Source organism: Pelmatolapia mariae, linkage group LG14 (assembly GCF_036321145.2).
Source record: "Pelmatolapia mariae isolate MD_Pm_ZW linkage group LG14, Pm_UMD_F_2, whole genome shotgun sequence".
Taxonomy (NCBI): domain Eukaryota; kingdom Metazoa; phylum Chordata; class Actinopteri; order Cichliformes; family Cichlidae; genus Pelmatolapia; species Pelmatolapia mariae.
In genome coordinates this window covers 34,244,906-34,272,880 of record NC_086239.1, presented here as the reverse complement: position 1 = coordinate 34,272,880, position 27,975 = coordinate 34,244,906, and the positions used below count along the sequence as shown (strand labels likewise).

The window sequence follows — 27,975 nt, the reverse complement described above, 5'->3', positions numbered from 1 at the left end:
ATGAGCCGCGAGACTGAGACACAGGCATAGATACTTCCAGATACGGATGGACAAACTGGTGATGGCTAACCAATCAGACATAGCAGTGGTGGATAAGTAGACAAAGAAAGCTGTCGATGTGGCTATACGAAGTGATAGAAACATCAGGAGGAATGAATATGAGAACACACACAAACAAACAGGTAGGGCACTGTAGAGTCTTTTTGTTTGAAAAAAAAAAAACTACCAGGAGGTTTTTCAGAGCAAAGCATTTTCTTGGGGTTTAATGTCTTTTGTTCTGTATCACAGACATAACAGCAAAAATTTATTGCACATTCATTTAACTCTACTTTTAATTGTGCATTTAATGTTACTGCACCACATTAATGCAATACAGCATGTTGTAGAGATCCATGTCAGTCATAGTGCTTCAAATGATGACAGATTGAGTGACTCTCTCTTTAACGTGCTGTGGCTATGATTTGATAAGTTCGAGGTAAATTGGCAAAGCTGCTGTACTCTGGATCGAGGTCTACACTGTCAGGGCCTCCATCACAGGAAAAGGTGAAATCCTGCAGCAGTGAGACTAAGAAGATAAAAAGCTCCATACGAGCAAGAGACTCGCCAACACACGCTCTCTTCCCTGTAAAGACACACAATCACAAATCACTCTATGGTAAACAAAATTGCTTGTTCTTATTACTGTAGGATTTCTGCCTCACAATAATAAGTGCCTTGAGGCAATTGTTGTAGTGATTTCATGTAATATAAATAAAGTTAGACTGAACTGTTATAATTGCTTATTAAAACAATTGCATGTTGACACAAAATAGAGTCAAATTGTATGATTTATCAACTGTATCAGGACTTTATGTACCTGCAGAGAATGGCACGAATGCAGGATTTTTCTTGAAGTTGCCGTTATGGTCCAGGAAGTGCTGGGGATTGAAGAACCTGAGAGTGGCCCATTGCTTTTCCTCTTTCAGCACAGAGTGCAAGAGAGGAATAATTACAGTGTCCTGTTCAGAACAAATATGTTGTTAGTCTAATGATGCTTTTAATACTTTTGACATTAACCCCTGACATGATGCACAACGGACTTAATACTGACTGTAATACATATAATGTCTTGGAATTAAGAATACCTTTGGGATTGTATAACCCCTGAAGGATATGTCATTCAGTGCGTAGTGAGGTAGGCTGAAGGGTACAATGTCAAGAAAACATTGGACCTCATGGATGACAGCATCTGAAAATGGGAGGGACTTCCTGTCGTTCATCCTGGGACAACGATCTTTTCCAATTACAGTGTCAATCTCTTGCTGCATTTTCTCTGGACAAAGCAAAACAAAAACTATAACCGCTCTGATCTGTTTTTAATGACTGCTAAGTTTTAGATTCACCAAACAGACTTATTCTGAACTATAATGTATTTCATTAGCTGAGACCACATCCTCAGTTACGATGAACGATGATGGATGAGGGACCGTGAATTGGTGCTGCGGTTTGGGGAAGAGCTTGAAGGGCACTGGCTGGCCCGAGCAGATCCCCATGTAGTAACGAGAAGTGAATGAAAAGAAAAGAAAAAGGGGGGAGGGGGGCATGAAATTGAGGTATTAGTGAAGGGGGCATATATAGACTGAGGGCCAGAAGGGGAATGAATAAGTTGTGGTCCCGCTCCTAAAATTCAGATAAATATCTCCACTTAGGGCTAAAAACAAGTTGGCAGTGTTGGGGAGTAACGGAATACATGTACCGGCGTTACGTATTTAAAATACAAAATAAACACACAATAAGAGGCTCTAATGCCTGGGTCTCAATCTCGCGGCCCATGTCACCTCTACTTTCAGCCGCATAATGATGTGAAGAAATATTTTTAAAAATTATTATTCAAAAAATTATTTAATATGAAGGCAAAAGGCAGAGTGTTACAGGCATAGCATGTATGAAGCATATGAACATAATAATAACCACTGCAGCCAAAAAGAGTGCCTGACGAGCCCAGTTGTAAGTAAGATATTAAGACTCGACTGTACACTGTGTTCGTGTTTTCCTCTGAAACAATAAGTTCCGTTGGAGCAGCCTTTCAACGCCTCTCTCTGTCTCTCGCTAGCAAAGTTGACCCAGACAACAAAGTAAAGCTAGTTTTCGGCTATCCCGACACGGAACCCGACGTATTAGCCAGAGGTCCCTTTACTATGGTTCGGAGCCGTGGACCTGTTTTATATACGCGTGGAATAGTTTTCTATACGAGATCGCTGCAGAAAGTGCAGCAGCCTTACCTAATGTCCACCTTATATTAACCTCCTAAGACCCGAACTCTTTCACGGCATGCATTTTTAATTTCTCTTTGCTATTTGGGCTGATTGGGACCTGATGAATGTAAAAACAAAGAATTTCCATTTTTGTTATTTTTTTTTTTTTTTTTACATGATTTTTGTTTCTGAGAAAAATGAGATCCACATATGAGGACATTTGTTTTAAATTTCGATAGAACAGTGGCAGTATAATGTCCTTGTAAGTGGATATCAGGCCTTGTAGAGCAAAACTTTGTATTTTGGTCTAGACAACTGAAAATGTGATGTCCACATATGTGGACGCCAGGTCCTATGGTTAAGATTTAAAAATGTAGTTGGTATTGGTATGGCGAGTAACCTTCAATATTAGTAATGAATCACACAACAATAGTACATTCATGTAGTTGTAAACAGCATGATAATATATTAAGTATTCCAAAGTATTCAGCAGTAGCGGTTTTAGATACGGGCGACACGGGCGGTTGCCCGGGGCGGCATCGTGGTGGGGGGCGGCATCACGGACATCGGCACAAAAAAAAAAAATGCTTGTACTCATGCTGCCCCGACATCAGCCAGCGCATATTGGGGATGGCATAGGCACCGATCGGTTTTCTATCGTCCATTTGCTGGGAGTAAGGGCGCCCTCCGTTTGCGAGGTGCGCCTGCTGCTTGCGGCACAGGGAGGAGAGGGCGGGGCGGCGGGGGATTCTCTGGGTGGCTGGAGCAGCATCTAATAACCAACTAGCAAAATAAAACAAAATAAAAACAAACCAACAACACGAAAACAGCAGACATCATGACTTATAATTTGCACCGATGTTTTTTCAAAATTCTATACGCGAAAAGTGAGCGCGAGAGCACTCGGTGCGCCTGCTCGCTGCTGAAGTCAAAGTAAACTTTATTGTCATCTCTGCTACATACAGTCCAGTATATAGAGAGACGAGACGACGAGGCTCCAGTTACAGCAGCGCAAGTAAACAAACAATAAATATTTAAGAGTAAAAAAATAAATATACACTTTAGGACCAGGGGTAAAGGGATCAATAACAATTTAAAATGTATATTTTATATTTTGTTGATTTAAAGTCTCACACACAACCCGTTTTTAAAGTTTAAAAAAAAAAGAGAAAAGAAGAGGAGTGTAGCGACTTCCACAGTCGCTAGAGGCCGGGGACTGAGCCTGCCTATATGCCTGACGCGCTGTCAACTTTACGCAATAATGCGAGAGGTGGAATTGCTTGCTTGTTTATTAAAGTGCTTGAAAAGTTTACAGAGCAATGTGATCGGCTCGCGATTCAAACTGTTAAAACATCACAGGCTCTAATGCAACAAGGGGAAACTCGTTGTGCTGCGGTCAACAAAAACTACGGCTACCCAGCCCTCCTCTCTGTCAAAATCAAACCAGTGAATGACAGACTGACAACGCCCTCTTAATGTCACCGCTAGCACCCACGTGACTCCCGTTACACATCACCATAGCAACCAAACAAATGAAAACCCAGTGATCATTAAAATTCAATACATTTAATTATGGCTCCTACAAGGAGAAACGAGCAAAAGATACAGGTAAGCAGATGTGTCATTGGATAATGGCAGGTCATGTATCCTAAAACATTAAGAATCAGAATACTTTATTAACCCAAGAAGAAATGGTAAAAATAGTAACAGTAACAGACTAAACTCCAAACAATACATTATGTTACAGATTTTAATATTAATTAGTCATTGTTGATTGTTGATTTGTCCTGTTCTCATTGTATGACGAATTATGATGTCTGTTTAGTAGCCGTTTGCATACAATGCATACTATCTCTCTTTTCATATGTGTGTGTGTGTGTGTGTGTGTGTGTGGGGGGGGGGGGGGGGGGGGGGCGCCAGAGGGAGTGTTCGCCCAGGGCGTCAAACAGGCTAGGACCGCCACTGGTATTCAGAATACGTTACTCTCATTGAGTAACGTAACGGAATATGTTACAAAATACATTTTGGGGCATGTATTCTGTAATTTGTAGTGGAATACATTTTAAAAGTAACCTTCCCAACACTGCAAGTTGGTAATATTTTTTCTGTACACCTACCCTGTATTTTGGGGTGTTTAATCAGCACAGTGAGAGCATATCTCAGGGTGGAGCTGGTGGTCTCTGTTCCAGCAACAAACAGATTCAATACAGTAGAAACCAAGTTGTCGTAGTTGAACTCACTTGAGGGATTGTCCTTTTCCTAAGGAGACAAATAAGAAATATTTTTGTCTCAAAAGAAATTACAAAAAAAACAAAAACAAACCTAAATGCCTTTTCAGCAGCAGGCAACAGACCCACTTGAAATATAGTTTGAATAAATAATACATATTTGAATGCATCATCTCTACTCAAAAAGAATGACACAGTCCTAAGTGTCCTTAACAAAGCAACTGATCCTTAAGTTCTTTCCAACCTGATTAATTCTGATGAGGAAGCAGTCAATGTAGTCTCTGGGGGAGCTGGGGTCCAGTGTCTGTTTGTGCTCTTGGATTTTCCTCTCGATAAAATCTCTGGCCTCCTTTACATGTCCAAAAATAGTTTGGTGGTAGCCAGGAAGATGCTCCATGAGCCAGGGAAAGATGTTGTACTTCTTCCGGGGGAAAACACAGCAGCTTTATTTGTCTAAAGATGTGTGGAAACATGCAATCAATTTTATTGTGTATCAATTTTTTGGACAACACACTTCAGGTTTGTTGGTTTGGAGGTAATAATGCAGAACTATTCAATCAGTATGTTTGTTCTATTTTTTGATGTCTTTTTTTTTATTATGCCCACTGACCTGACCAAGAGGACTACTGTTGAACCTTGTGACCTTAGGCATGATGGTCAGAAGGTGCAGGAACTGCTTGTCTTCAAAACTGAAGCATTCCCCAAAAACAGGCTGCAGATCACATTAGAAATGGTGCTGCTTAACAAAAATTGGGGGTCAAATGGTTTACCTGGAGAAACAAGGAAAAAGACAGTTGGAAATAGTTAGCAAAGTTACAAATTACAAATACAACTATGTGAAATCTTTATTTAAATAAATCATCTCATTTAGCTTATAGTTTTTCTTTGAAGAAAGATTTGACAATGAGAAACAGTCTCAACAATCAACACAAGAGAGAATTATGATAAACAAAATAAAAATATCCACCTTAATCAATTGAAGTCAACTAAGGCTAATTATCATATGATGATAACATGAAGTTGAATAATTAAGTCATCTGTCTGGATTTCTGGGCTTTTGGATTGCAACTCTTTTCTTTTTCTCACTTCTGCTTTCCTGTTTTTGAATTCTTTCATCATAACTATGATTCAATAATTTGATTTGATTTTCTATAAATTTCTAATAAAAAAGTCTCTACTCAATGTGCTTTAAATCTCAGTGTGTTTCTGTCATTTTACCTTTCGAATTCCCCCTCAGCCATGTCCATTTTATCATTGTTGCTCATCCAAGTCTCCAGCTGTGTTATTATTACCACCAGCATCGAGGCCCATAGGTATTGTGCTATTTCCTGCCATTGCTGAATTTCCACCCTTCTATGTTGCTTCATTGGAATCTACTTGCCAAACATGTTGTTGTACTTCACTGTCTGCTATGGAGTAAATACTTAAGTATTTGTTTTGGATTGTTTGTTTCTAGAATGTACCCCAGTAGTAATAGGGTGAACGTCTAACACAAGGAGCCACACACACACACACACACACACACCTACAGCCCGGTTAGGATCAACAAATACACTGACACACATTTGTTTGTACTGTGAGAGCACTCTGAGGCTGCAAACTCTTCACGTAAAGTATATAACTGTAAATCAGCATGGGTAATTTAATCTTTTCCAAGTGCGTCAGTCATGTCACAGCAAGCTGACGTTATAAATGATACTTTAGTGTTTTAGCAGGATATGCGATACTGTATGTTTTCTATGCAAAGATTAAAGAGTTCAGACAAAACAGGATTTGCACATGAATTACAAAATGTGATAGTTGTAGACTTCGCCATATGTTACTGAATTATTTGATGTATTTTATCAAAATGTTAATGCGTGTTTGGTGCATTTTGTTACATATTTATTTTTGTTTCCCTGACCTCTCTTACTACTACAACCTATTTCTTGTGCAGGCACAAGTGAAGAGTTTTGTAGTGTTTCCAAGAAATGTTCTTGTTATTATGTTTCCTTTTTTTCAAAGTGACAGTAACTTCTCAGGTAAATATTGAATTGAACTTTTTTTGGTCATATTCAAGCTACTGTACTCGAAAAAGAGTGAGAGACTCGAGCAGTGATTGAGGGAAAAAGAAAACCTGAGATATTGTGCAGCAGTCCTTTTTCAAATTCACCCTCAACAAGTTGAAAACGCACCTTTAAATGTACGTATGTGAGCCCTCAAGTGTTTGCTGACTTCTTGGATCCATTCTTCCATCCCCTTGCGTCCCATCCCAAAGTCTCTCAGGGTTGTCAGTGTGAAGCGTCGCAGCTGGCGCCAGCGCTCCCCATTACTGATTGCTAAACCTGAGAAGATGAAATGTCAAGATTAGGAAAACTTTTACACAAACTATTATTTGAAATTTCTTTGTTTTCATGTAAAGTTGACTTGGAGTCATGCCAAAGAAATCACTGGTCTTGAAAACTGATATATCTTGTTACCATAACCCTTGGTAGCTTTTAACAGAAATGGTACGGGCATTCTGCCTGTGAAATCATCTGCCTGATCCACCAAGGCTTCTTTCACAGCATCATACCCCACCAGAACCACTGTCTGCTGCCAGCCCATGTACAGTGTCATCACAGGACCATAGGTTTCACTGAACTAAGACAAAGAAAAAAACCTTGTTTGTATTCATGCAAAGTCAGCATGCAGCTAAAATAAAGATCCAGAACAGTAATGGAGTGTGCTCTTGTTTATTCTTACTGAACAATTTAACAATATGAAAAATGCTAAAAAAAAAAAAAAAAAAGTATTTCCAAACTCACCTTAAGAATGCTTTTAAAAGGAACATTTTTGTCTATTTGTGGCAGGTTTCCTAGAAGAGGAAGTGGAGCAGGTCCTGGAGGCAGGCAATACTTCCTTCTTTTTACATTAAACAGCCACAGCAGAGCTAAGATTAGCCCTGCCAAGATCACTGTGGCAGAAAACGCCATAATGTTGTATCATTTTTGTATTTTTGTCCTTCCTTATATACCTACTTTCTCTCTGTGATTGGCTCCTGTAGCTAGTTTATATTTAACAGGGTTTGGCTGGTTGGACACACATGACCAATATGATGCTGTAATCTTGTGCACCTTAGTACACTTTTACCTCATTAGTGATTCTCATTGACAAAAAGCTGTTGCAACATTTGATTTGAATAATAAAGTAAAAACATGTAAACCAGCAGGTCATTGCTCATCCTAAGCTTTCCTTGAGTTTTACAAAATCAACGATTTCATTGAATTTGTAAAACTAGGAGCATATGACATCCTGTGTAACTTTAGGATGCTCATCTTGCTGAAATTACTCTACTACATAGGTGCAGGATAGTGAAAAAAACTGTTGTTTTTTGCACACTATTAAAATTTTTATTACTATTAAACCAAAGTTCATTTTTGTTCAAATGGTAATTTGTGCATGTTGATGCTAAAACATCAAGCAATGACAAGCTGAGCAAGAATATGTTGTCGGAAACTTTTCTATTTAAATCATTGCAAGATTTAAATAGAAAATTGTTGGAAAGTGTCCTCAAAGACATTTTGAAATATTGCAAATGTGCTGCACAACACTACAAACTTGATAACGATGTCAACCAACACAAAATACAACCAGACCTTGTGGATAAGGACAACTGATAATAAAATCTGACATGAACACAGAAAAAAAGCCAAAGATATTCCTCATTTGACAGTCTACACTGCCCTCTACTGGAATCAAGATTTGACCCACACACTGCTCTGACACCTGTTTGAACATTTACATGCTGTCTGCAACAGCATAGGTAACTATTATAAAATAGGTTCAGTTTCTAATACAAACCTGCTCTCTTACCAAACCAATCAACTCTGTGAAATGAATCCAAGCAATCCAATAATGTGCTTCACTTGTGGAAACATAAAATGTATTTACAGTGAATGCTGTTAAAGTAGCAAATACTCATGATCTAAATTTGAAAGGAATATTTCACAAAGTTATTCATTATCAAGTCTTTGTCAGACTTTATTTGGATTGTTTATTTTCTTTTTCATATGAAACTGGGGTTACCTGCTCAGCACTAATGAGAAACATAGTTTTGTAAAGTTTAAACAGTGATTACAATTTGATGTTCAAGACTAGGTGTTTACATAAAAACCTTTATGCTTTGTTGACAGGCCTAAAGTAATTTGTACTAGCTATTAGTTAACTTATAAGTGCAACACATACTGTTTATATTGCTTTTGCATTTGGTTTGGTTCCATTTTGAACCGAGTCAAGAAATCCCTCATAATGTGTCTATACCAAATTTTGAACTATGTATCAATTTAGAAAGCAGCAACAAGTTACCTGATATTAGTAAATGGACTATTCTTTTTTTTTTTAAATTAATTTCAACACCATAAACAGAGAGAATATATTTTTTAGGTTTTACATCATTTATTTTGAAAAAGATTAAACCCACTAGTCATGTCAGCAAACAATGAGCATGACATTTGTAATTATTGATAGAACACGGTTGTCTATTAACATGCATGATGACAATGCAAAAAGAAGCAGACATGAAGGTTGACTTCAAAGAATAAAGCAATGTGCTTCTGGAAGGAGACGGATATCCTTCAATTCTATACTAGAGGATGACTATTTTTTCTTAAGTTAATGGGGATTCTATCGGAGCACTCTACAAGTAGTAATAACAGGCTGCTCTGATGGTGTGCTTTGACCATTTTCAATTCAATTTTGTTTATACAGCCCCAAATAACAACAACAGTCACCTCAAGGCGCTTTATATTTTAAGGCAGACCCAACAATAATATATACAGAGAAAAACCCAACAATCATATTGGGTTTTAAACATTATTAACTTTAGGTCTACCATGTCAGTACTTTTAAATCCTGTCAGTATTTACAGTATAGTCTTTAGCTTTGTCTGACATGACGTACTGTTGCCTATATGTTTACTTGGACATCCACTGGCTGTCTGGCACATAGGTCACTCAGTGTAACCTTTTTAAAGCTCCTCAATCATTAACATTTATTGATATTGTGACTTTTGGTGTTGTAAGAGTGTGGTTGCAATGAATATATTGATCCACTCTGGTGCAACAACTGACTGCTCTTTGTTTCAGTTAAAATGTTGTTTTAAAGATCTTTTTTGATGTCTTAGAAAAGCAAGGGTATGCATGAAGCTGTAATGCTTTTGCAGGTTATGTAGTATCTTTATTTCGAATCCACTGCATCCAGATATATGTAAGGAATAAAGAGTACAGACAAAGCAGGTTTAATACATGAGCTATGCAATACAGCAAAATTTCAACTGTCATCTATTAGATAACCTTTGTATTCTATTACTTGTTTGTTAGATTTGTGATTGGTACTAGATCTACGTAGTTTATACTCGTTGCTAGTTAGATTATGTCTGACAGAGAGTTGGCAGGAGCACCGCATTAGAGCACAGGTGAGCCATGTGATCTTCCTGTTCACCTTAGTACACCTATTTCTCATTTCATTGCCATACAGCTATTACAACATATGGCTTGATTTCTATCATCAAAACATGTAAACCAGCTCAGTCCTCTTCACCAAGATTGCAGGTTAATGATTCACAGGAATGACTAAGGGCATGATATTCTTTATTATCAAGTATGGAATACTTATCTTGTTGAAATTATTATATAAAACCTATGACTGATTTTATAGTATTTCTGTGTTTGTTGAACAAAACAAACAAAAAAAACTCCAAAACAACAATTTGTCAGTAAATTCACTATTTAGTTTAAAACACTACAGAAACTCTTAGAACCTGAATGCATTATATTTCAGTATGTGATAAACTGTAGGTATTTTTACTTCACATATGAAACGATACCCTCACTATCGATAGATACTCGGTTTTTTTACTTAAAAAAAAATAATTGAAAAAAAAAATCATAACAATTCAACACATTAATTGAATTAGGCCTTCCCACCTAAAACCCCACATCTCACTTAATGTTTACCCACTAGAGGGTCTGGCCTGAAAGTCCAGAGGTCATAACAGGATACATTCACTAGGGTGGTTGAGAAGGACCAAGCTCAGATTCTTCCAGATGCAGATGGACAAACTGGTGATGGCTAACCAATCAGACATTTTACTGGTGGTCAAGCAGAAATAAGACAACTGTAGTGATAGATGTAGTTATACAAAGTGATAGGTAGGGATCTGTAGTCTTTTTGTTTGGAAAAAAAAAGACTACCAAGAGGTTATTAGAGTTATACCTTTATTTTTTAAAAATTATATGAGTTTTATTATATCTAAATTAAGAGAAATTAAAACAGAAAAGCAAAAATTGGTTAAAAAAAATACAAAAAGTGACAAAAGTCTAAAAGACAACTATTACTCCAAAGCATTTTCTTGGGGTTTAATGTCTTTTGTTCTGTATCACAGACATAACAGCAAAGATTGATTGCAAATTCGTTTAACTCTACTTTTAATTGTGCATTTAATGTTACTGCACCACATTAATGCAATACAGCATGTTGTAGAGATCCATGTCAGTCATAGTGCTTCAAATGATGACAGATTGAGTGACTCTCTCTTTAACGTGCTGTGGCTATGATTTGATAAGTTCGAGGTAAATTGGCAAAGCTGCTGTACTCTGGATCGAGGTCTACACTGTCAGGGCCTCCATCACAGGAAAAGGTGAAATCCTGCAGCAGTGAGACTAAGAAGATAAAAAGCTCCATACGAGCAAGAGACTCGCCAACACACGCTCTCTTCCCTGTAAAGACACACAATCACAAATCACTCTATGGTAAACAAAATTGCTTGTTCTTATTACTGTTGTGTTTCTACCTTACAAAAATAAGTGCCTTGAGGCAATTGTTGTAGTGATTTGCCGTTATTTAAATACAATTGAACTGAACTGTTATAATTGCTTTTTAACACACAAAATGGTGTCAACATGAATTAAAACTGTATGATTTATCAACTGTATCAGGACTTTATGTACCTGCAGAGAATGGCATGAATGCAGGATTTTTCTTGAAGTTGCCGTTATGGTCCAGGAAGTGCTGGGGATTGAAGAACCTGGGAGTGGCCCATTGCTTTTCCTCTTTCAGCACAGAGTGCAAGAAAGGAATAATTACAGTGTCCTGTTCAGAACAAATATGTTGTTAGTCTATTGATGCTTTTAATACTTTTGACATTAACCCCTGACATGATGCACAATAGACTTAATACTGACTGTAATACGTATAATGTCTTGGAATTAAGGATACCTTTGGGATTGTATAACCCCTGAAGGATATGTCATTCAGTGCATAGTGAGGTGCGCTGAAGGGCACAATGTCAAGAAAACGTTGGACCTCATGGATGACAGCATATGAAAATGGGAGGGACTTCCTGTCGTTCATCCTGGGACAACGATCTTTTCCAATTACAGTGTCAATCTCTTGCTGCATTTTCTCTGGACAAAGCAAAACAAAAACTATAACCACTCTGATCTGTTTTTAATGACTGCTAAGTTTTAGATTCACCAAACAGACTTATCCCTATCTATAATATATTTAGGGCTAAAAGCAAGTTGGTAATACTTTTTTCTGTACACCTACCCTGTATTTTGGGGTATTTAATCAGCACAGTGAGAGCATATCTCAGGGTGGAGCTGGTGGTCTCTGTTCCAGCAATAAACAGATTCAATACAGTAGAAACCAAGTTGTCGTAGTTGAACTCACTTGAGCGATCGTTCTTTTCCTAAGGAGACAAATCAGGAATATTGTTGTCTCAACAGAAACCAAATTTAAAATACTCAAATGCCTTTTTAGCAGCACATAACAGACCAGCTTGAAATATAGTTTAAATAATTCCAACCTGTTTAATGCAAATACGGAAAAAAGAACGACACAATGCAAAGCGCCCTAAACGAAGCAACTGATCCTTCAGTTCTTTCCAACCTGATTAATTCTGATGAGGAAGCAGTCAATGTAGTCTCTGGGGGAGCTGGGGTCCAGTGTCTGTTTGTGCTCTTGGACTTTCCTCTCGATAAAATCTCTGGCCTCCTCTACATGCCCAAAGATAGTTTGGTGGTAGCCAGGAAGATGCTCCATGAGCCAGGGAAAGATGTTGTGCATCTTCAGGAGGGAAAAACACAACAGCTTTATTTGTCTAAAGACATATGAAAATATGCAATCAGTATCACTGAGTATTAATTTTTTGGACAACACATTTCATGTCAGGGACCTGGATCTGAGCGACCCAGGGTCCATGAGCAGCTATGGACTGATATAATATATTATGTATGTTGGCTGCACTGTGCTGCTGTTCTTGTGTTCTCTATGCTTGTATGTATAGGCAAGTGGGTGTGTCTGTGAGTGTGGCTGAGCACTGGGTTTCAGGCAGGCCTGGTGGGTGTGTCCCGTCTGGAGACTGGCCACACCTGAAGCAGATGATCACACACACCTGCAGCTAATGAAGCCTCGTCGGGGAGCTACTTAAGAGTGTGGCTGAGTGCATCTCAGTGTGGGATTATTGCGTGAGACTCCATGTTAGTGGTCTTCATGAGTCAAGTTAAGTGAGTGCATGTCTGCAGTGGTTGAGTGTCCTGACGGTTGCTTCTTTGTTATTTTCTCCAGGAAGGAGCATGGAAGACAAGAGCAGCGAGCACTGGGTGCGGAGACACACAGGAGAGGAAGAGCACGGAGCACGGACTTGTGGGTGGAAGACACGACATGGGAGCCAAGGGAACACACAGGGATTTATTATTCTGTGGATTATTTACACCACTGTAAATAAACGCACTGTTTATCATAAAGAGTCTAGCATTTTGGTCCTCCGACACTTCAGCTTCGTTGGTTTGGAGGTAAAAATGCAGAACTCTCTGATCAGTATGTTCTATTTTTTTTTTGGTTTGTTTTTATGTTAATTTTTTTGTAATCATGTCCACTGACCTGACCAAGAGGAGTACTGTTGAACCTCGTTATGTTAGATATGATGGTCAGAAGGTGCAGGAACTGCTTGTCTTCAAAACTGAAGCGTTCCCCAAAAACCAGGCAGCAGATCACATTAGAAACAGTGCTGCTTAACAAAAATTCGGGGTCAAATGGTTTACCTGGAGAAAAAAGGAAAAAGACAGTTGGAAATAGCTATCGAAGTTCCAAATTAAAAATGCAAATGTTACATTTTTATTTAAATAAATCATCTCATTTAGTTTCTTTTTGAAGAAAGATTTGACAGTAAGCAACTTTCTGTCAGTGGGCTGGGTCTGTGAACCAGCATTTTCGAGTTTATGGTCTTTTTGTGAAATTTTTTGTTTGGAATGATGCATCCATTCGCTTCTGCTTATCCTTTTCAGGGTCGCGGGGGGGCGCTGGAGCCTATCCCAGCTGTCATAGGGCGAGAGGCAGGGTACACCCTGGACAGGTCACCAGTCTGTCGCAGGGCTAACAAACAGACAGGCAACCATTCGCACTCACATTCACTCCAGCATTCACACCTATGGGCAATTTGGATTAATCAATTAACCTATCCCCACAAACTGCATGTCTTTGGACGATGGGAGGAAGCTGGAGGGAACTCACGCAAACACATGCAAGAACATGCAAACTGCACACAGAAAGACCCGGCCTGATGATGGAATTGACCTTCCTGCTGTGTGGCAACAGCTAACCACCGTGCTGCCCCATGGATGGGTGGTTGGAACTAAATAATAGAAAAATAGGAAACTACATGGATGTAGTTTTCTATTATTTAGTATTAACTTATTCTTAGCATTGGCAGTATGTTTAGTTACATTTGCTTCCATGTTGTCTGGTCCAGGTGTCTCGTCTCCCCTTCCTGTCCCATGTCTGTCCTCTCTGTCATGTGTATCCATGTATGTTTCTTCAGCCTGTCATGTCTCGTTGCCTCGTTCTCAAGTGCTCCCTCACTCTTGTTCTCCCTTGGTTCTCCCTGTCTCATGTTTGCTTTCTCTTGAACCTTGTGTCAAGCTTGTGCTTCCCAGTTTACATCTCTCCATGTTTCCTGTTTTATTTTGACAGTCTTGTGTTCCATGTTCAGTATTAGTTTTGCTTGCCCTTTGGTGTCATCTTGATTTGTGTCAGCTGTGTTCCCCACATGTTTCCACTTCCCACATTACCCTTCTGTGTATTTAACTCCTCTGTCTCCCTTTGTACACTGTCAGGTCGTCTGTTTTCCTCGCCTTATGATCCATGGATTTAATGTTGTCTTTAGTCTCAGTTTTTGCACGCTCCTTTTCATGTTAATGTGTTTCTTGTCTAGTCTTAGTGTTTCCCAGGTTAGGATATAGTTTAGTTTTTGCGTTTCCCTTTTGCTTTTGTGTTTTCAGCAGCCAGAATAAACAACTCGCTTTTTGTTGTACTCCAGTCTTGTTTCTTGTTATTCTGCTTCTTTGTCCGCTCCACAAATATACTGGCCATTTGGCTGTTTACACTTTCACAACAACCAACAAAAGAGAGCATTATGATAAACAAAAGTTCTTCACATTAATCAACTGAAGTCCACTAAGGTTAATTATCATATGATGATAACATGAAGTTCAATAATGAAGTCATCTGTCTGGATTTTTGGGCTTTTGGATTGCAATTCTTTTTTTTTTTTTCTCACTTCTGCTTTCCTCTTTTTAAATTGAATTCTTTCATCATCACGCTGATTTTCTAATTTGATTTGATTTTCATAATAAAAAAATCTCTGCTCTGTGTGCTTTAAATCTCAGTGTTTTTCTGTCATTCTACCTTTCAAATTCTCCCTCAGCCATGTCCATTTTATCATTGTTGCTCATCCAAGTCTCCAGCTGTGTTATTATTACCACCAGCATCTAGGCCCATAGGTATTGTGCTATTTCTTGCCGTTGCTGAATTTCCACCCTTCTATGTTGCTTCATTGGAATCTACCTGCCAAATACTTTGTTTCTAGCATGTACCCCAGTAGTCACAAGGTTAACACAAAGCTAACACAAAGAGCCAGACACACACACACCTACAGCCAGGTTAGGATTAACAAATACACTGAAACCCATTTGTTTGTACTGTGAGAGGACTCTGAGGCTGCAAACTCTTCACATAAAGGCCCAGACTGACCAGAGAGCAGCATTACTCCATTATAGTGCAATTCCACTTTAAACATTAACAGCAGCTTAGTTCCTAGGCATGGCACAAAATTATCTGTGTGTTCACAACTACTTACTCTCTGTTATATAGGCCACTCTGTATAAACTGCTTTTGCTCCAAACTTGTGGTTAGATCATTAACTTTTATTGATAATATTCTCCTGAGACCCAGCATATTCAGTTCGGTCCTCTGCAGCTGACACACAAATCACAAAAAAGTTTGACTGAAAGATCCGTTTTTCCTCAGTTCTCAGGAGAATGTGACAATTGAAAGTAAATAATTTTATTAAAACAAATAACTGTAAATTGGCATGGATAAGTTTATCCTTTCCAAATGCATCAGTCATGTCACAGCAAGCAGATGCTATAAATGATACTTTAGTGTTTTAGCAAGTTATGCAATATTCTATGTCTTCTGTTCAAACGTTAAAGAGTTCAGACAAAGCAGGATTTGTATGTTAATTGCAAAATCTGATAGACTTCAAATGTTACTGAATTATTTGACGTATTTTATCAACATTTTTACGTGTATTTGGTGCATTTTGTTACATATTTATTTTTTCTTCTTATTACAGCCTATTTTTTGTGCAGGCACAAATTAAGAGTTTTGCAATTTTTGCAAGAAATGTTCTTGTTATTATGTTTTATTTCTTATACTGCCAGTCAATTCTGAGGTAAATATTGAATTGAAATCTTTTTTTGTCATATTCAAGCTACTGTACTGAAAAAAAGAGTGAGAAACTTAAGCAATGACTGAGCAATATGTAATACGTGCCCACACAATAGCTGAAAACGCACCTTTAAATGTACGTATGTGATCCCTCAAGTGTTTGCTGACTTCTTGGATCCATTCTTCCATCCCCTTGCGTCCCATCCCAAAGTCTCTCAGGGTTGTGAGTGTGAAGCGTCGCAGCTGGTGCCAGCGCTCCCCATTACTGATTGCTAAACCTGAGAAGATGAAATGTCAAGATTAGGAAAACTTTTACACAAACTGTTATTTGAAATTTCTTTGTTTTCATGTAAAGTTGACTTGGAGTCATGCCAAAGAAATCACTGGTCTTGAAAACTGATATATCTTGTTACCATAACCCTTGGTAGCTTTTAACAGAAATGGTACGGGCATTCTGCCTGTGAAATCATCTGCCTGATCCACCAAGGCTTCTTTCACAGCATCATACCCCACCAGAACCACTGTCCGCTGCCAGCCCATGTACAGTGTCATCACAGGACCATAGGTTTCACTGAACTAAGACAAAGTAAAAAACCTTGTTTGTATTCATGCAACATCAGCATGCAGCTAAAATAAAAATCCAAAACAATAATGGAGTGTGCCCTTGTTTATTCTTAGGTTACTGAACAATTTAACAATATGAAAAATGCTAAAAAAAAAAAATTAAAAAAAAAGTATTTCCAAACTCACCTTAAGAATGCTTTTAAAAGGAACATTTTTGTCTATTTGTGGCAGGTTTCCTAGAAGAGGAAGTGGAGCAGGTCCTGGAGGCAGGCGATACTTCTTTCTTTTTACACTAAACAGCCACAGCAGAGCTAAGATTAGCCCTGCCAAGATCACTGTGACAGAAAACTCCATAATGTTGTATCATTTTTGTATTTTTGTCCTTCCTTATATACCTACTTTCTCTCTGTGATTGGCTCCTGTAGCTAGTTTATATTTAACAGGGGTTTGGCTGGTTGGACACACATGACCAATATGATGCTGTAATCTTGTGTACTTTAGCACACTTTTACCTCATTAATCATACTCATTGACAAAAAGCTGTTGCAACATTTGATTTGAATGATAAAGATTAAACATGTAAACCAGCAGGTCATCCTAAGCTTCAGTTGAGTTTTAAAAATTCAATGAAATGACTTAAAGCATGTGATTAGTAATCATTAACTTTAGGATGCTCATCTTGCTGAAATTACTCTACTACATAGGTGCAGGATAGTGAAAAAAACTGTTGTTTTTTGCACACTATTAAAATTTGTATTACTATTAAACCAAAGTTCATTTTTATTCAAATGGTAATTTGTGCATGTTGATGCTAAAACATCAAGCAATGACAAGCTGAGCAAGAATATGTTGTCGGAAAGTTGTTTATTTAAAACGTTGCTAGATTTAAATAGAAAATTGTTGGAAAGTGTTGCTGCACAATACTACAAACTTGATAAGATGTCAACCAACACAAAATGTAACCAGACCTTGTGGATAAGGACAACTGATAATAAAATCTGACATGAACACAGAAAAAAAGCCAAAGATATTCCTCATTTGACAGTCTAGACTGCCCTCTACTGGAATCAAGATTTGACCCACACACTGCTCTGGAACCAGTTTGAATATTAACATGCTGTCTGCAACAGCATAGGTAAATATTATAAAATAGGTTCAGTTTAATTTAAAACCAATCAACTCTGTGAAATGAATCCAAGCAATCCAATATTGTGCTTCATTTGTAAAAACTGAAAATATGTTTACAGCGAATGCTGTTAAAGTAGCAAATACTCATGATCTTATTTTGAAAGGAACATTTCACAAAACTTATTCATTATCAAGTCTTTGTCAGACTTTATTTGGATTGTTTATTTTCTTTTTCATATGAAACTGGGGTTACCTGCTCAGCACTAAGGAGAAACACAGTTTTGTAAAGTTTAAACAGTAAATACAATTTGATGTTCAAGACTAGGTGTTTACATAAAAACCTTTATGCTTTTTTGACAGGTCTAAATCCACTGCATTCAGATACACGAACATGATTCATATATTAAGTAATACATGAACCTATGCCAGAGTCCTTTCGTCAACTTTAGCTCAGCTTTTAACACGATCTTTCCACAGCAGTTGGTGGAAAAGCTGATGCTATTAGGCAAGAACCCTGCAACCTGCAACTGGGTTTTCAGCTGCAACAGACAGTCAAGGTGGGCAGCCACACATCAAAGACCATCTTAGTGAGTACAGGCTCTCATCAGGAGTATGTCCTGAGCCCGCTGTTGTTCACTCTGTTCACACGTGACTGTATGGCAAGATTCAGCACTAACTATTGTGGAGTTCGCACACGACACAACAGTCGTGGGTGTCATCACTGACAATGATGAGTCCGCTTATAGAATGGACGTGGAGTGCTTGAAGTGTGGCGTAGCTCCCATAATCTCTCCATCAATGTGGATAAGACAAAAGAGATGGTGATCGACTTCAAGTCTGGCAGAGATCACCACACAGACCTCACTATAGATGGTGCTGCTGTGGAGAGGGTCAAGAGTGTTAAGTTTCTGGGTGTGCACCTAGCTGATGATCTGTCCTTCTCCATTAACACCACAGCAGTTATCAAAAAAGCACAAACGCGCCTCCACTCCATCAGGAGACTCAGAAAAGCAGGACTCTCCACACTTCACCTAACAACTTTTTACAGAGGCACCATTGAAAACATCCTGACACAAAGTTTTACATCTTGTTTTGGCAGCTGCAAGTCCTATGAGATGCGACAATCAATAGGATTGTTAAGACTGCCAGGAGGATTCCTGGTGCCCCTCTCTCATCTCTGGAAGAAAACTACAAACAGCGCTGCAAATGCAGAGCTTTAGAATTTAGATTTTATGTTATTATTGCACTGTGAGAAACAGCATTTCCTTTTAGCCTGGGTAATACCATATGAAATGACAATACAGTTCTCAGGAACTCTTGAACTCCTGAACTATGCAATACAGCAAATCTTTTAAACTCTCATCTACTAGATAACCTTTGTATTCTGTTCCTTGTTTGTTAGATGTTTCTCCTATGTGATTGGTCCTAGATGAACGTAGTTTATATTTGACAGAGAATTGGCAGGAGCACCGCATTAGAGCACAGGTGAGCCATGTGATCTTCCTGTTCACCTTAGTACACCTATTTCTCATTTCATTGCCATACAGCTATTACAACATATGGCCTGATTGCTATAATCAAAACATGTAAACCAGCTCAGTCCTCTTCACCAAGATTGCAGGTTAATGATTCACAGGAATGACTAAGGGCATGATATTCTTTATTATCAAGTATGGAATACTTATCTTGTTGAAATTATTATATAAAACCTATGACTGATTTTATTGTATTTCTGTGTTTGTTGAACAAAACAAACAAAAAAAACTCCAAAACAACAATTTGTCAGTAAATTCACTATTTAGTTTAAAACACTACAGAAACTCTTAGAACCTGAATGCATTATATTTCAGTATGTGATAAACTGTAGGTATTTTTACTTCACATATGAAACGATACCCTCACTATCGATAGATACTCGGTTTTTTTACTTAAAAAAAATAATTGAAAAAAAAAATCATAACAATTCAACACATTAATTGAATTAGGCCTTCCCACCTAAAACCCCACATCTCACTTAATGTTTACCCACTAGAGGGTCTGGCCTGAAAGTCCAGAGGTCATAACAGGATACATTCACTAGGGTGGTTGAGAAGGACCAAGCTCAGATTCTTCCAGATGCAGATGGACAAACTGGTGATGGCTAACCAATCAGACATTTTACTGGTGGTCAAGCAGAAATAAGACAACTGTAGTGATAGATGTAGTTATACAAAGTGATAGGTAGGGATCTGTAGTCTTTTTGTTTGGAAAAAAAAAAGACTACCAAGAGGTTATTAGAGTTATGCCTTTATTTTTTAAAAATTATATGAGTTTTATTATATCTAAATTAAGAGAAATTAAAACAGAAAAGAAAAATCAGGTTACAAAAAATACAAAAAGTGACAAAAACAAAAGAGTCTAAAAGACAACTATTACTCCAAAGTAATTCTTGGGGTTTAATGTCTTTTGTTCTGTATCACAGACATAACAGCAAAGATTGATTGCAAATTCGTTTAACTCTACTTTTAATTGTGCATTTAATGTTACTGCACCACATTAATGCAATACAGCATGTTGTAGAGATCCATGTCAGTCATAGTGCTTCAAATGATGACAGATTGAGTGACTCTCTCTTTAACGTGCTGTGGCTATGATTTGATAAGTTCGAGGTAAACTGGCAAAGCTGCTGTACTCTGGATCGAGGTCTACACTGTCAGGGCCTCCATCACAGGAAAAGGTGAAATCCTGCAGCAGTGAGACTAAGAAGATAAAAAGCTCCATACGAGCAAGAGACTCGCCAACACACGCTCTCTTCCCTGTAAAGACACACAATCACAAATCACTCTATGGTAAACAAAATTGCTTGTTCTTATTACTGTTGTGTTTCTACCTTACAAAAATAAGTGCCTTGAGGCAATTGTTGTAGTGATTTGCCGTTATTTAAATACAATTGAACTGAACTGTTATAATTGCTTTTTAACACACAAAATGGTGTCAACATGAATTAAAACTGTATGATTTATCAACTGTATCAGGACTTTATGTACCTGCAGAGAATGGCATGAATGCAGGATTTTTCTTGAAGTTGCCGTTATGGTCCAGGAAGTGCTGGGGATTGAAGAACCTGGGAGTGGCCCATTGCTTTTCCTCTTTCAGCACAGAGTGCAAGAGAGGAATAATTACAGTGTCCTGTTCAGAACAAATATGTTGTTAGTCTATTGATGCTTTTAATACTTTTGACATTAACCCCTGACATGATGCACACTGGACTTAATACTGACTGTAATACATATAATGTCTTGGAATTAAGAATACCTTTGGGATTGTATAACCCCTGAAGGATATGTCATTCAGTGCGTAGTGAGGTAGGCTGAAGGGCACAATGTCAAGAAAACGTTGGACCTCATGGATGACAGCATCTGAAAATGGGAGGGACTTCCTGTCGTCCATCCTGGGACAACGATCTTTTCCAATTACAGTGTCAATCTCTTGCTGCATTTTCTCTGGACAAAGCAAAACAAAAACTATAACCGCTCTGATCTGTTTGTAATGACTGCTAAGTTTTAGATTCACCAAACAGACTTATCCCTATCTATAATATATTTAGGGCTAAAAGCAAGTTGGTAATACTTTTTTCTGTACACCTACCCTGTATTTTGGGGTATTTAATCAGCACAGTGAGAGCATATCTCAGGGTGGAGCTGGTGGTCTCTGTTCCAGCAACAAACAGATTCAGTACAGTAGAAACCAAGTTGTCGTAGTTGAACTCACTTGAGGGATTGTCCTTTTCCTAAGGAGACAAATCAGGAATATTGTTGTCTCAACAGAAACCAAATTTAAAATACTCAAATGCCTTTTTAGCAGCACATAACAGACCAGCTTGAAATATAGTTTAAATAATTCCAACCTGTTTAATGCAAATACGGAAAAAAGAACGACACAATGCAAAGCGCCCTAAACGAAGCAACTGATCCTTCAGTTCTTTCCAACCTGATTAATTCTGATGAGGAAGCAGTCAATGTAGTCTCTGGGGGAGCTGGGGTCCAGTGTCTGTTTGTGCTCTTGGATTTTCCTCTCGATAAAATCTCTGGCCTCCTCTACATGCCCAAAGATAGTTTGGTGGTAGCCAGGAAGATGCTCCATGAGCCAGGGAAAGATGTTGTGCATCTTCAGGAGGGAAAAACACAACAGCTTTATTTGTCTAAAGACGTATGAAAATATGCAATCAGTATCACTGAGTATTAATTTTTTGGACAACACATTTCATGTCAGGGACCTGGATCTGAGCGACCCAGGGTCCATGAGCAGCTATGGACTGATATAATATATTATGTATGTTGGCTGCACTGTGCTGCTGTTCTTGTGTTCTCTATGCTTGTATGTATAGGCAAGTGGGTGTGTCTGTGAGTGTGGCTGAGCACTGGGTTTCAGGCAGGCCTGGTGGGTGTGTCCCATCTGGAGGCTGGCCACACCTGAAGCAGATGATCACACACACCTGCAGCTAATGAAGCCTCGTCGGGGAGCTACTTAAGAGTGTGGCTGAGCGCATCTCAGTGTGGGATTATTGCGTGAGACTCCATGTTAGTGGTCTTCATGAGTCAAGTTAAGTGAGTGCATGTCTGCAGTGGTTGAGTGTCCTGACGGTTGCTTCTTTGTTATTTTCTCCAGGAAGGAGCATGGAAGACAAGAGCAGCGAGCACTGGGTGCGGAGACACACAGGAGAGGAAGAGCACGGAGCACGGACTTGTGGGTGGAAGACACGACATGGGAGTCAAGGGAACACACAGGGATTTATTATTCTGTGGATTATTTACACCACTGTAAATAAACGCACTGTTTATCATAAAGAGTCTAGCATTTTGGTCCTCCTTCCTCACATCTTTTTGGTTTGGAGGTAAAAATGCAGAACTATCTGATCAGTATGTTTGTTCTATTTTTTATATGTTAATTTTTTTGTAATCATGTCCACTGACCTGACCAAGAGGACTACTGATGAACCTTAAGATCTTAGATATGATGGTCAGAAGGTGCAGGAACTGCTTGTCTTCAAAACTGAAGCGTTCCCCAAAAACCAGGCAGCAGATCACATTAGAAACAGTGCTGCTTAACAAAAATTGGGGGTCAAATGGTTTACCTGGAGAAAAAAGGAAAAAGACAGTTGGAAATAGCTATCAAAGTTCCAAATTAAAAATGCAAATATGCTACATTTTTATTTAAATAAATCATCTCATTTAGTTTAATTTCTTTTGAAGAAAGATTTGACAGTAAGAAACTTTCTGTCAGTGGGCTGGGTCTGTGACCCAGCATTTTTGAGTTCGTTTTGTTGTGTGGGTTTTTTCTTTTCTTTTTTTTGCAATGATGCATCCATCCATTCGCTTCCAATTATCCTTTTCAGGGTCATGGGGGGCACTGGAGCCTATCCCAGCTGTCATAGGGCGAGAGGCAGGGTACACCCTGGACAGGTCACCAGTCTGTCGCAGGGCTAACACACAGAGACGGGCAACCATTCGCACTCACATTCACTCCAGCATTCACACCTATGGGCAATTTGGATTAATCAATTAACCTATCCCCACAAACTGCATGTCTCTGGACGGTGGGAGGAAGCCGGAGTACCCGGAGGGAACCCACGCAGTTTGAGTCTCCCTCTCTCTCTAGTGCTCCCTCACTCTTGTTCTCCCTCGGTCCCTCTTTCTGTCTCATGTTTGCTTTCTCTTGAACCTTGTGCCAAGCTTGTGCTTCCCAGTTTACATCTCTCCATGTTTCCTGTTTTATTTTGACAGTCTTGTGTTCCATGTTCAGTATTAGTTTTGCTTGCCCTTTGGTGTCATCTTGATTTGTGTCAGCTGTGTTCCCCACATGTTTCCACTTCCCACATTACCCTTCTGTGTATTTAACTCCTCTGTCTCCCTTTGTTCACTGTCAGGTCGTCTGTTTTCCTCGCCTTATGATCCATGGATTTAATGTTGTCTTTAGTCTCAGTTTTTGCACGCTCCTTTTCATGTTAATGTTTTTCTTGTCTAGTCTTAGTGTTTCCCAGGTTAGGTTATAGTTTAGTTTTTGCGTTTCCCTTTTGCTTTTGTGTTTTCAGCAGCCAGAATAAACAACTCGCTTTTTGTTGTACTCCAGTCTTGTTTCTTGTTATTCTGCTTCTTTGTCCGCTCCACAAATATACTGGCCATTTGGCTGTTTACACTTTCACAACAACCAACAAAAGAGAGCATTATGATAAACAAAAAAAGTTCTTCACATTAATCAACTGAAGTCCACTAAGGTTAATTATCATATGATGATAACATGAAGTTCAATAAGCAAGTCTTCTGTCTGGATGTTTGGGCTTTTGGACTGCAATTCTTTTCTTTTTCTCACTTCTGCTTTCCTCTTTTTAAATTTAATTCTTTCATCATCACTATGATTCGATAATTTGATTTGATTTTCATAATAAAACAATCTCTGCTGTTTGCTTTAAATCTCAGTGTTTTTCTGTCATTCTACCTATCAAAATCTCCCTCAGCCATGTCCAGTGTTGGGAAGGTTACTTTTAAAATGTATTCCACTACAGATTACAGAATACATGCCCCAAAATGTATTTTGTAACGTATTCCGTTACGTTATTCAATGAGAGTAACGTATTCTGAATACTTTGGATTACTTAATGTATTATCATGCTTTTTACAACTAATGTACTATTGCTGTGTGATTTATTACTATTACTGAAGGTCTGCGGCTCTGAACCGTAGTAAAGGGACCTCTGGCTAATACGTCGGGTTCCGTGTCGGGCTCATAGCGGAAAACTAGCTTTACTTTGTTGTCTGGGTCAACTTTGCTAGCGAGAGACAGAGAGAGGCGTTGAAAGGCTGCTCCAACGGAACTTATTGTTTCGGAGGAAAACACGAACACAGTGTACAGTCGAGTCTTAATAGCTTACTTACAACTGGGCTCGTCAGGCACTCTTCTTGGCTGCAGTGGTTATTATTATATTTACATGCTTCCAGCTCCTGTTTTTGCTCGATGACAGCTCATACTTTTCCTTTTTCTCCCTCCCTCGCTCACAGACACATAACGGGTATGGCAGTCCATTCTCGCTGCAGCACGGACTACACTGCCTATGATGCTACATTCTTCAGGGCTATGCCTGTAGCATTCTGCCTATTAGCTTAGCACAACAACAACAACAAAAAGGCGCTCTCTCACCCAGGAAACACACAGTCGCAGAGAGAGAAAGAGCGTCACCCTGTCTCCATGGCAACCGTAACGCTGCCGCCTGGAACAACAGAACATAGCTGTCAAACAAAACCCAAACAATCCTGACCCGCCACAATATGAAACAGGAAAGTACCGCCGTGTAATCCATTTATTTCAACAAAGTAACTGTATTCTAAATACCACCTTTTTAAACGGTAACTGTAACGGAATACAGTTACTCATATTTTGTATTTTAAATACGTAACGGCGATACATGTATTCCGTTACTCCCCAACACTGGCCATGTCATTCATATCATTGTTGCTCATCCAAGTCTCCAGCTGTGTTATTATTACCACCAGCATCGAGGCCCATAGGTATTGTGCTATTTCCTGCCATTGCTGAATTTCCACCCTTCTATGTTGCTTCATTGGAATCTACTTGCCAAACACTTTGTTGTACTTCACTGTCTGCTATGAAGTAAATACTTAAGTATTTTTGGATTGTTTGTTTGTAGCATGTACCCCAGTAGTCATAGGGTGAAAGGCTAACCCAAAGAGCCAGACACACACACACCTACAGCCAGGTTAGGATCAACAAATACACTGAAAGCCATTTGTTTGTACTGTGAGAGGACTCTGAAGCTTCAAACTCTTCACATAAAGGCCCAGACTGACCAGGGAGCAGCATTACTCCATTATAGTGCAATTCCACTTTAAACATTAACAGCAGCTTAGTTCCTAGGCATGGCACAAAATTATCTGTGTGTTCACACCTACTTACTCTCTGTTATATAGGCCACTCTGTATAAACTGCTTTTGCTTCAAACTTGTGGTTAGATCATTAACTTTTATTGATAATATTCTCCTGAGACCCAGCATATTCAGTTCGGTCCTCTGCAGCTGACACACAAATCACAAAAAAAGTTTGACTGAAAGATCTGTTTTTCCTCAGTTCTCAGGAGAATGTGACAATTGAAAGTAAATAATTTTATTAAAACAAATAACTGTAAATTGGCATGGATAAGTTTATCCTTTCCAAATGCATCAGTCATGTCACAGCAAGCAGATGCTATAAATGATACTTTAGTGTTTTAGCAAGTTATGCAATATTCTATGTCTTCTGTTCAAACGTTAAAGAGTTCAGACAAAGCAGGATTTGAATGTTAATTGCAAAATCTGATAGACTTCAAATGTTACTGAATTATTTGATGTATTTTATCAACATTTTTACGTGTATTTGGTGCATTTTGTTACATATTTCTTTTTTCTTCTTATTACAGCCTATTTCTTCTGCAGGCACAAATTAAGAGTTTTGCAATTTTTGCAAGAAATGTTCTTGTTATTATGTTTTATTTCTTATACTGCCAGTCAATTCTGAGGTAAATATTGAATTGAAATCTTTTTTTTTTTTGTCATATTCAAGCTACTGTACTGAAAAAAAGAGTGAGAAACTTAAGCAATGACTGAGCAATATGTAATACGTGCCCACACAATAGCTGAAAACACACCTTTAAATGTACGTATGTGATCCCTCAAGTGTTCGCTGATTTCTTGGATCCATTCTTCCATCCCCTTGCGTCCCATCCCAAAGTCTCTCAGGGTTGTGAGTGTGAAGCGTCGCAGCTGGCGCCAGCGCTCCCCATTACTGATTGCTAAACCTGAGAAGATGAAATGTCAAGATTAGGAAAACTTTTACACAAACTATTATTTGAAATTTCTTTGTTTTCATGTAAAGTTGACTTGGAGTCATGCCAAAGAAATCACTGGTCTTGAAAACTGATATATCTTGTTACCATAACCCTTGGTAGCTTTTAACAGAAATGGTACGGGCATTCTGCCTGTGAAATCATCTGCCTGATCCACCAAGGCTTCTTTCACAGCATCATACCCCACCAGAACCACTGTCCGCTGCCAGCCCATGTACAGTGTCATCACAGGACCATAGGTTTCACTGAACTAAGACAAAGTAAAAAACCTTGTTTGTATTCATGCAACGTCTGCATGCAGCTAAAATAAAAATCCAGAACAGTAATGGAGTGTGCTCTTGTTTATTCTTACAGAACAATTTAACAATATGAAAAATGCTAAAAAAAAAAAAAAGTATTTCCAAACTCACCTTAAGAATGCTTTTAAAAGGAACATTTTTGTCTATTTGTGGCAGGTTTCCTAGAAGAGGAAGTGGAGCAGGTCCTGGAGGCAGGCGATACTTCTTTCTTTTTACATTAAACAGCAGCAGAGCTAAGATTAGCCCTGCCAAGATCACTGTGGCAGAAAATTCCATAATGTTGTATCATTTTTGTATTTTTGTCCTTCCTTATATACCTACTTTCTCTCTGTGATTGGCTCCTGTAGCTAGTTTATATTTAACAGGGGTTTGGCTGGTTGGACACACATGACCAATGTGATGTTTTAATCTTGTGGACCTTAGCACACTTTTACCTCATTAGTGATTCTCATTGACAAAATCCTTTGCAACACTTGATTTGAATAATAAAGATAAAAACTTAGCTAGATTTAGATAGAAAATTTATGTAAAATATCCATAAAAATAATTGGCAATAATGTAAATTTGCTGCACTACACAACAAACCTGATAATGATGTCAACCGACACAAAATATAACCAGACCTTGTGGATAAGGACAACTGATAATAAAATCTCACATGAACACAGAAAAAAAAAGCCAAAGATATTCCTCATTTGACAGTCTACACTGCCCTCTACTGGAATCAAGATTTGGCCCACAAACTGCTCTGACACCTGTTTGAACATTTACATGCTGTCTGCAACAGCATAGGTAAATATTATAAAATAGTTTCAGTTTTTAATACAAATCTGCTCTCTTACCAAACCAATCAACTCTGTGAAATGAATCCAAGCAATCCAATTTTGTGCTTCATTCGT

At 38.5% G+C, this 27,975-nt stretch overlaps 2 protein-coding genes and 1 pseudogene across 2 annotated transcripts; all 3 read right to left on the bottom strand.

Annotated features, from left to right (window-relative positions):
• Positions 1 to 440: 440 nt before the first annotated feature.
• Positions 441 to 7,416, bottom strand: LOC134640713 (cytochrome P450 2G1-like; annotated as a pseudogene).
• Positions 7,417 to 11,017: 3,601 nt separating this feature from the next.
• LOC134640544 (cytochrome P450 2G1-like) lies at positions 11,018 to 17,131 on the bottom strand. Its single transcript, XM_063492422.1, has 9 exons — positions 16,964 to 17,131; positions 16,627 to 16,789; positions 16,342 to 16,491; positions 13,367 to 13,527; positions 12,374 to 12,550; positions 12,032 to 12,173; positions 11,699 to 11,886; positions 11,431 to 11,572; positions 11,018 to 11,199 (listed from the first exon to the last, which is right to left on the bottom strand). Exons 1-9 carry the CDS (start codon positions 17,129 to 17,131, stop codon positions 11,018 to 11,020), a joined length of 1,473 nt encoding a protein of 490 aa, XP_063348492.1.
• A 3,387-nt stretch (positions 17,132 to 20,518) lies between these two features.
• On the bottom strand, positions 20,519 to 27,352 carry LOC134640545 (cytochrome P450 2G1-like). The gene is made up of 9 exons (XM_063492423.1): positions 27,188 to 27,352; positions 26,865 to 27,027; positions 26,580 to 26,729; positions 22,858 to 23,018; positions 21,875 to 22,051; positions 21,533 to 21,674; positions 21,200 to 21,387; positions 20,932 to 21,073; positions 20,519 to 20,700 (listed from the first exon to the last, which is right to left on the bottom strand). The coding sequence occupies exons 1-9, from the start codon at positions 27,350 to 27,352 to the stop codon at positions 20,519 to 20,521; spliced, it is 1,470 nt and encodes a 489-aa protein (XP_063348493.1).
• Between the last annotated feature and the right edge of the window lie 623 nt (positions 27,353 to 27,975).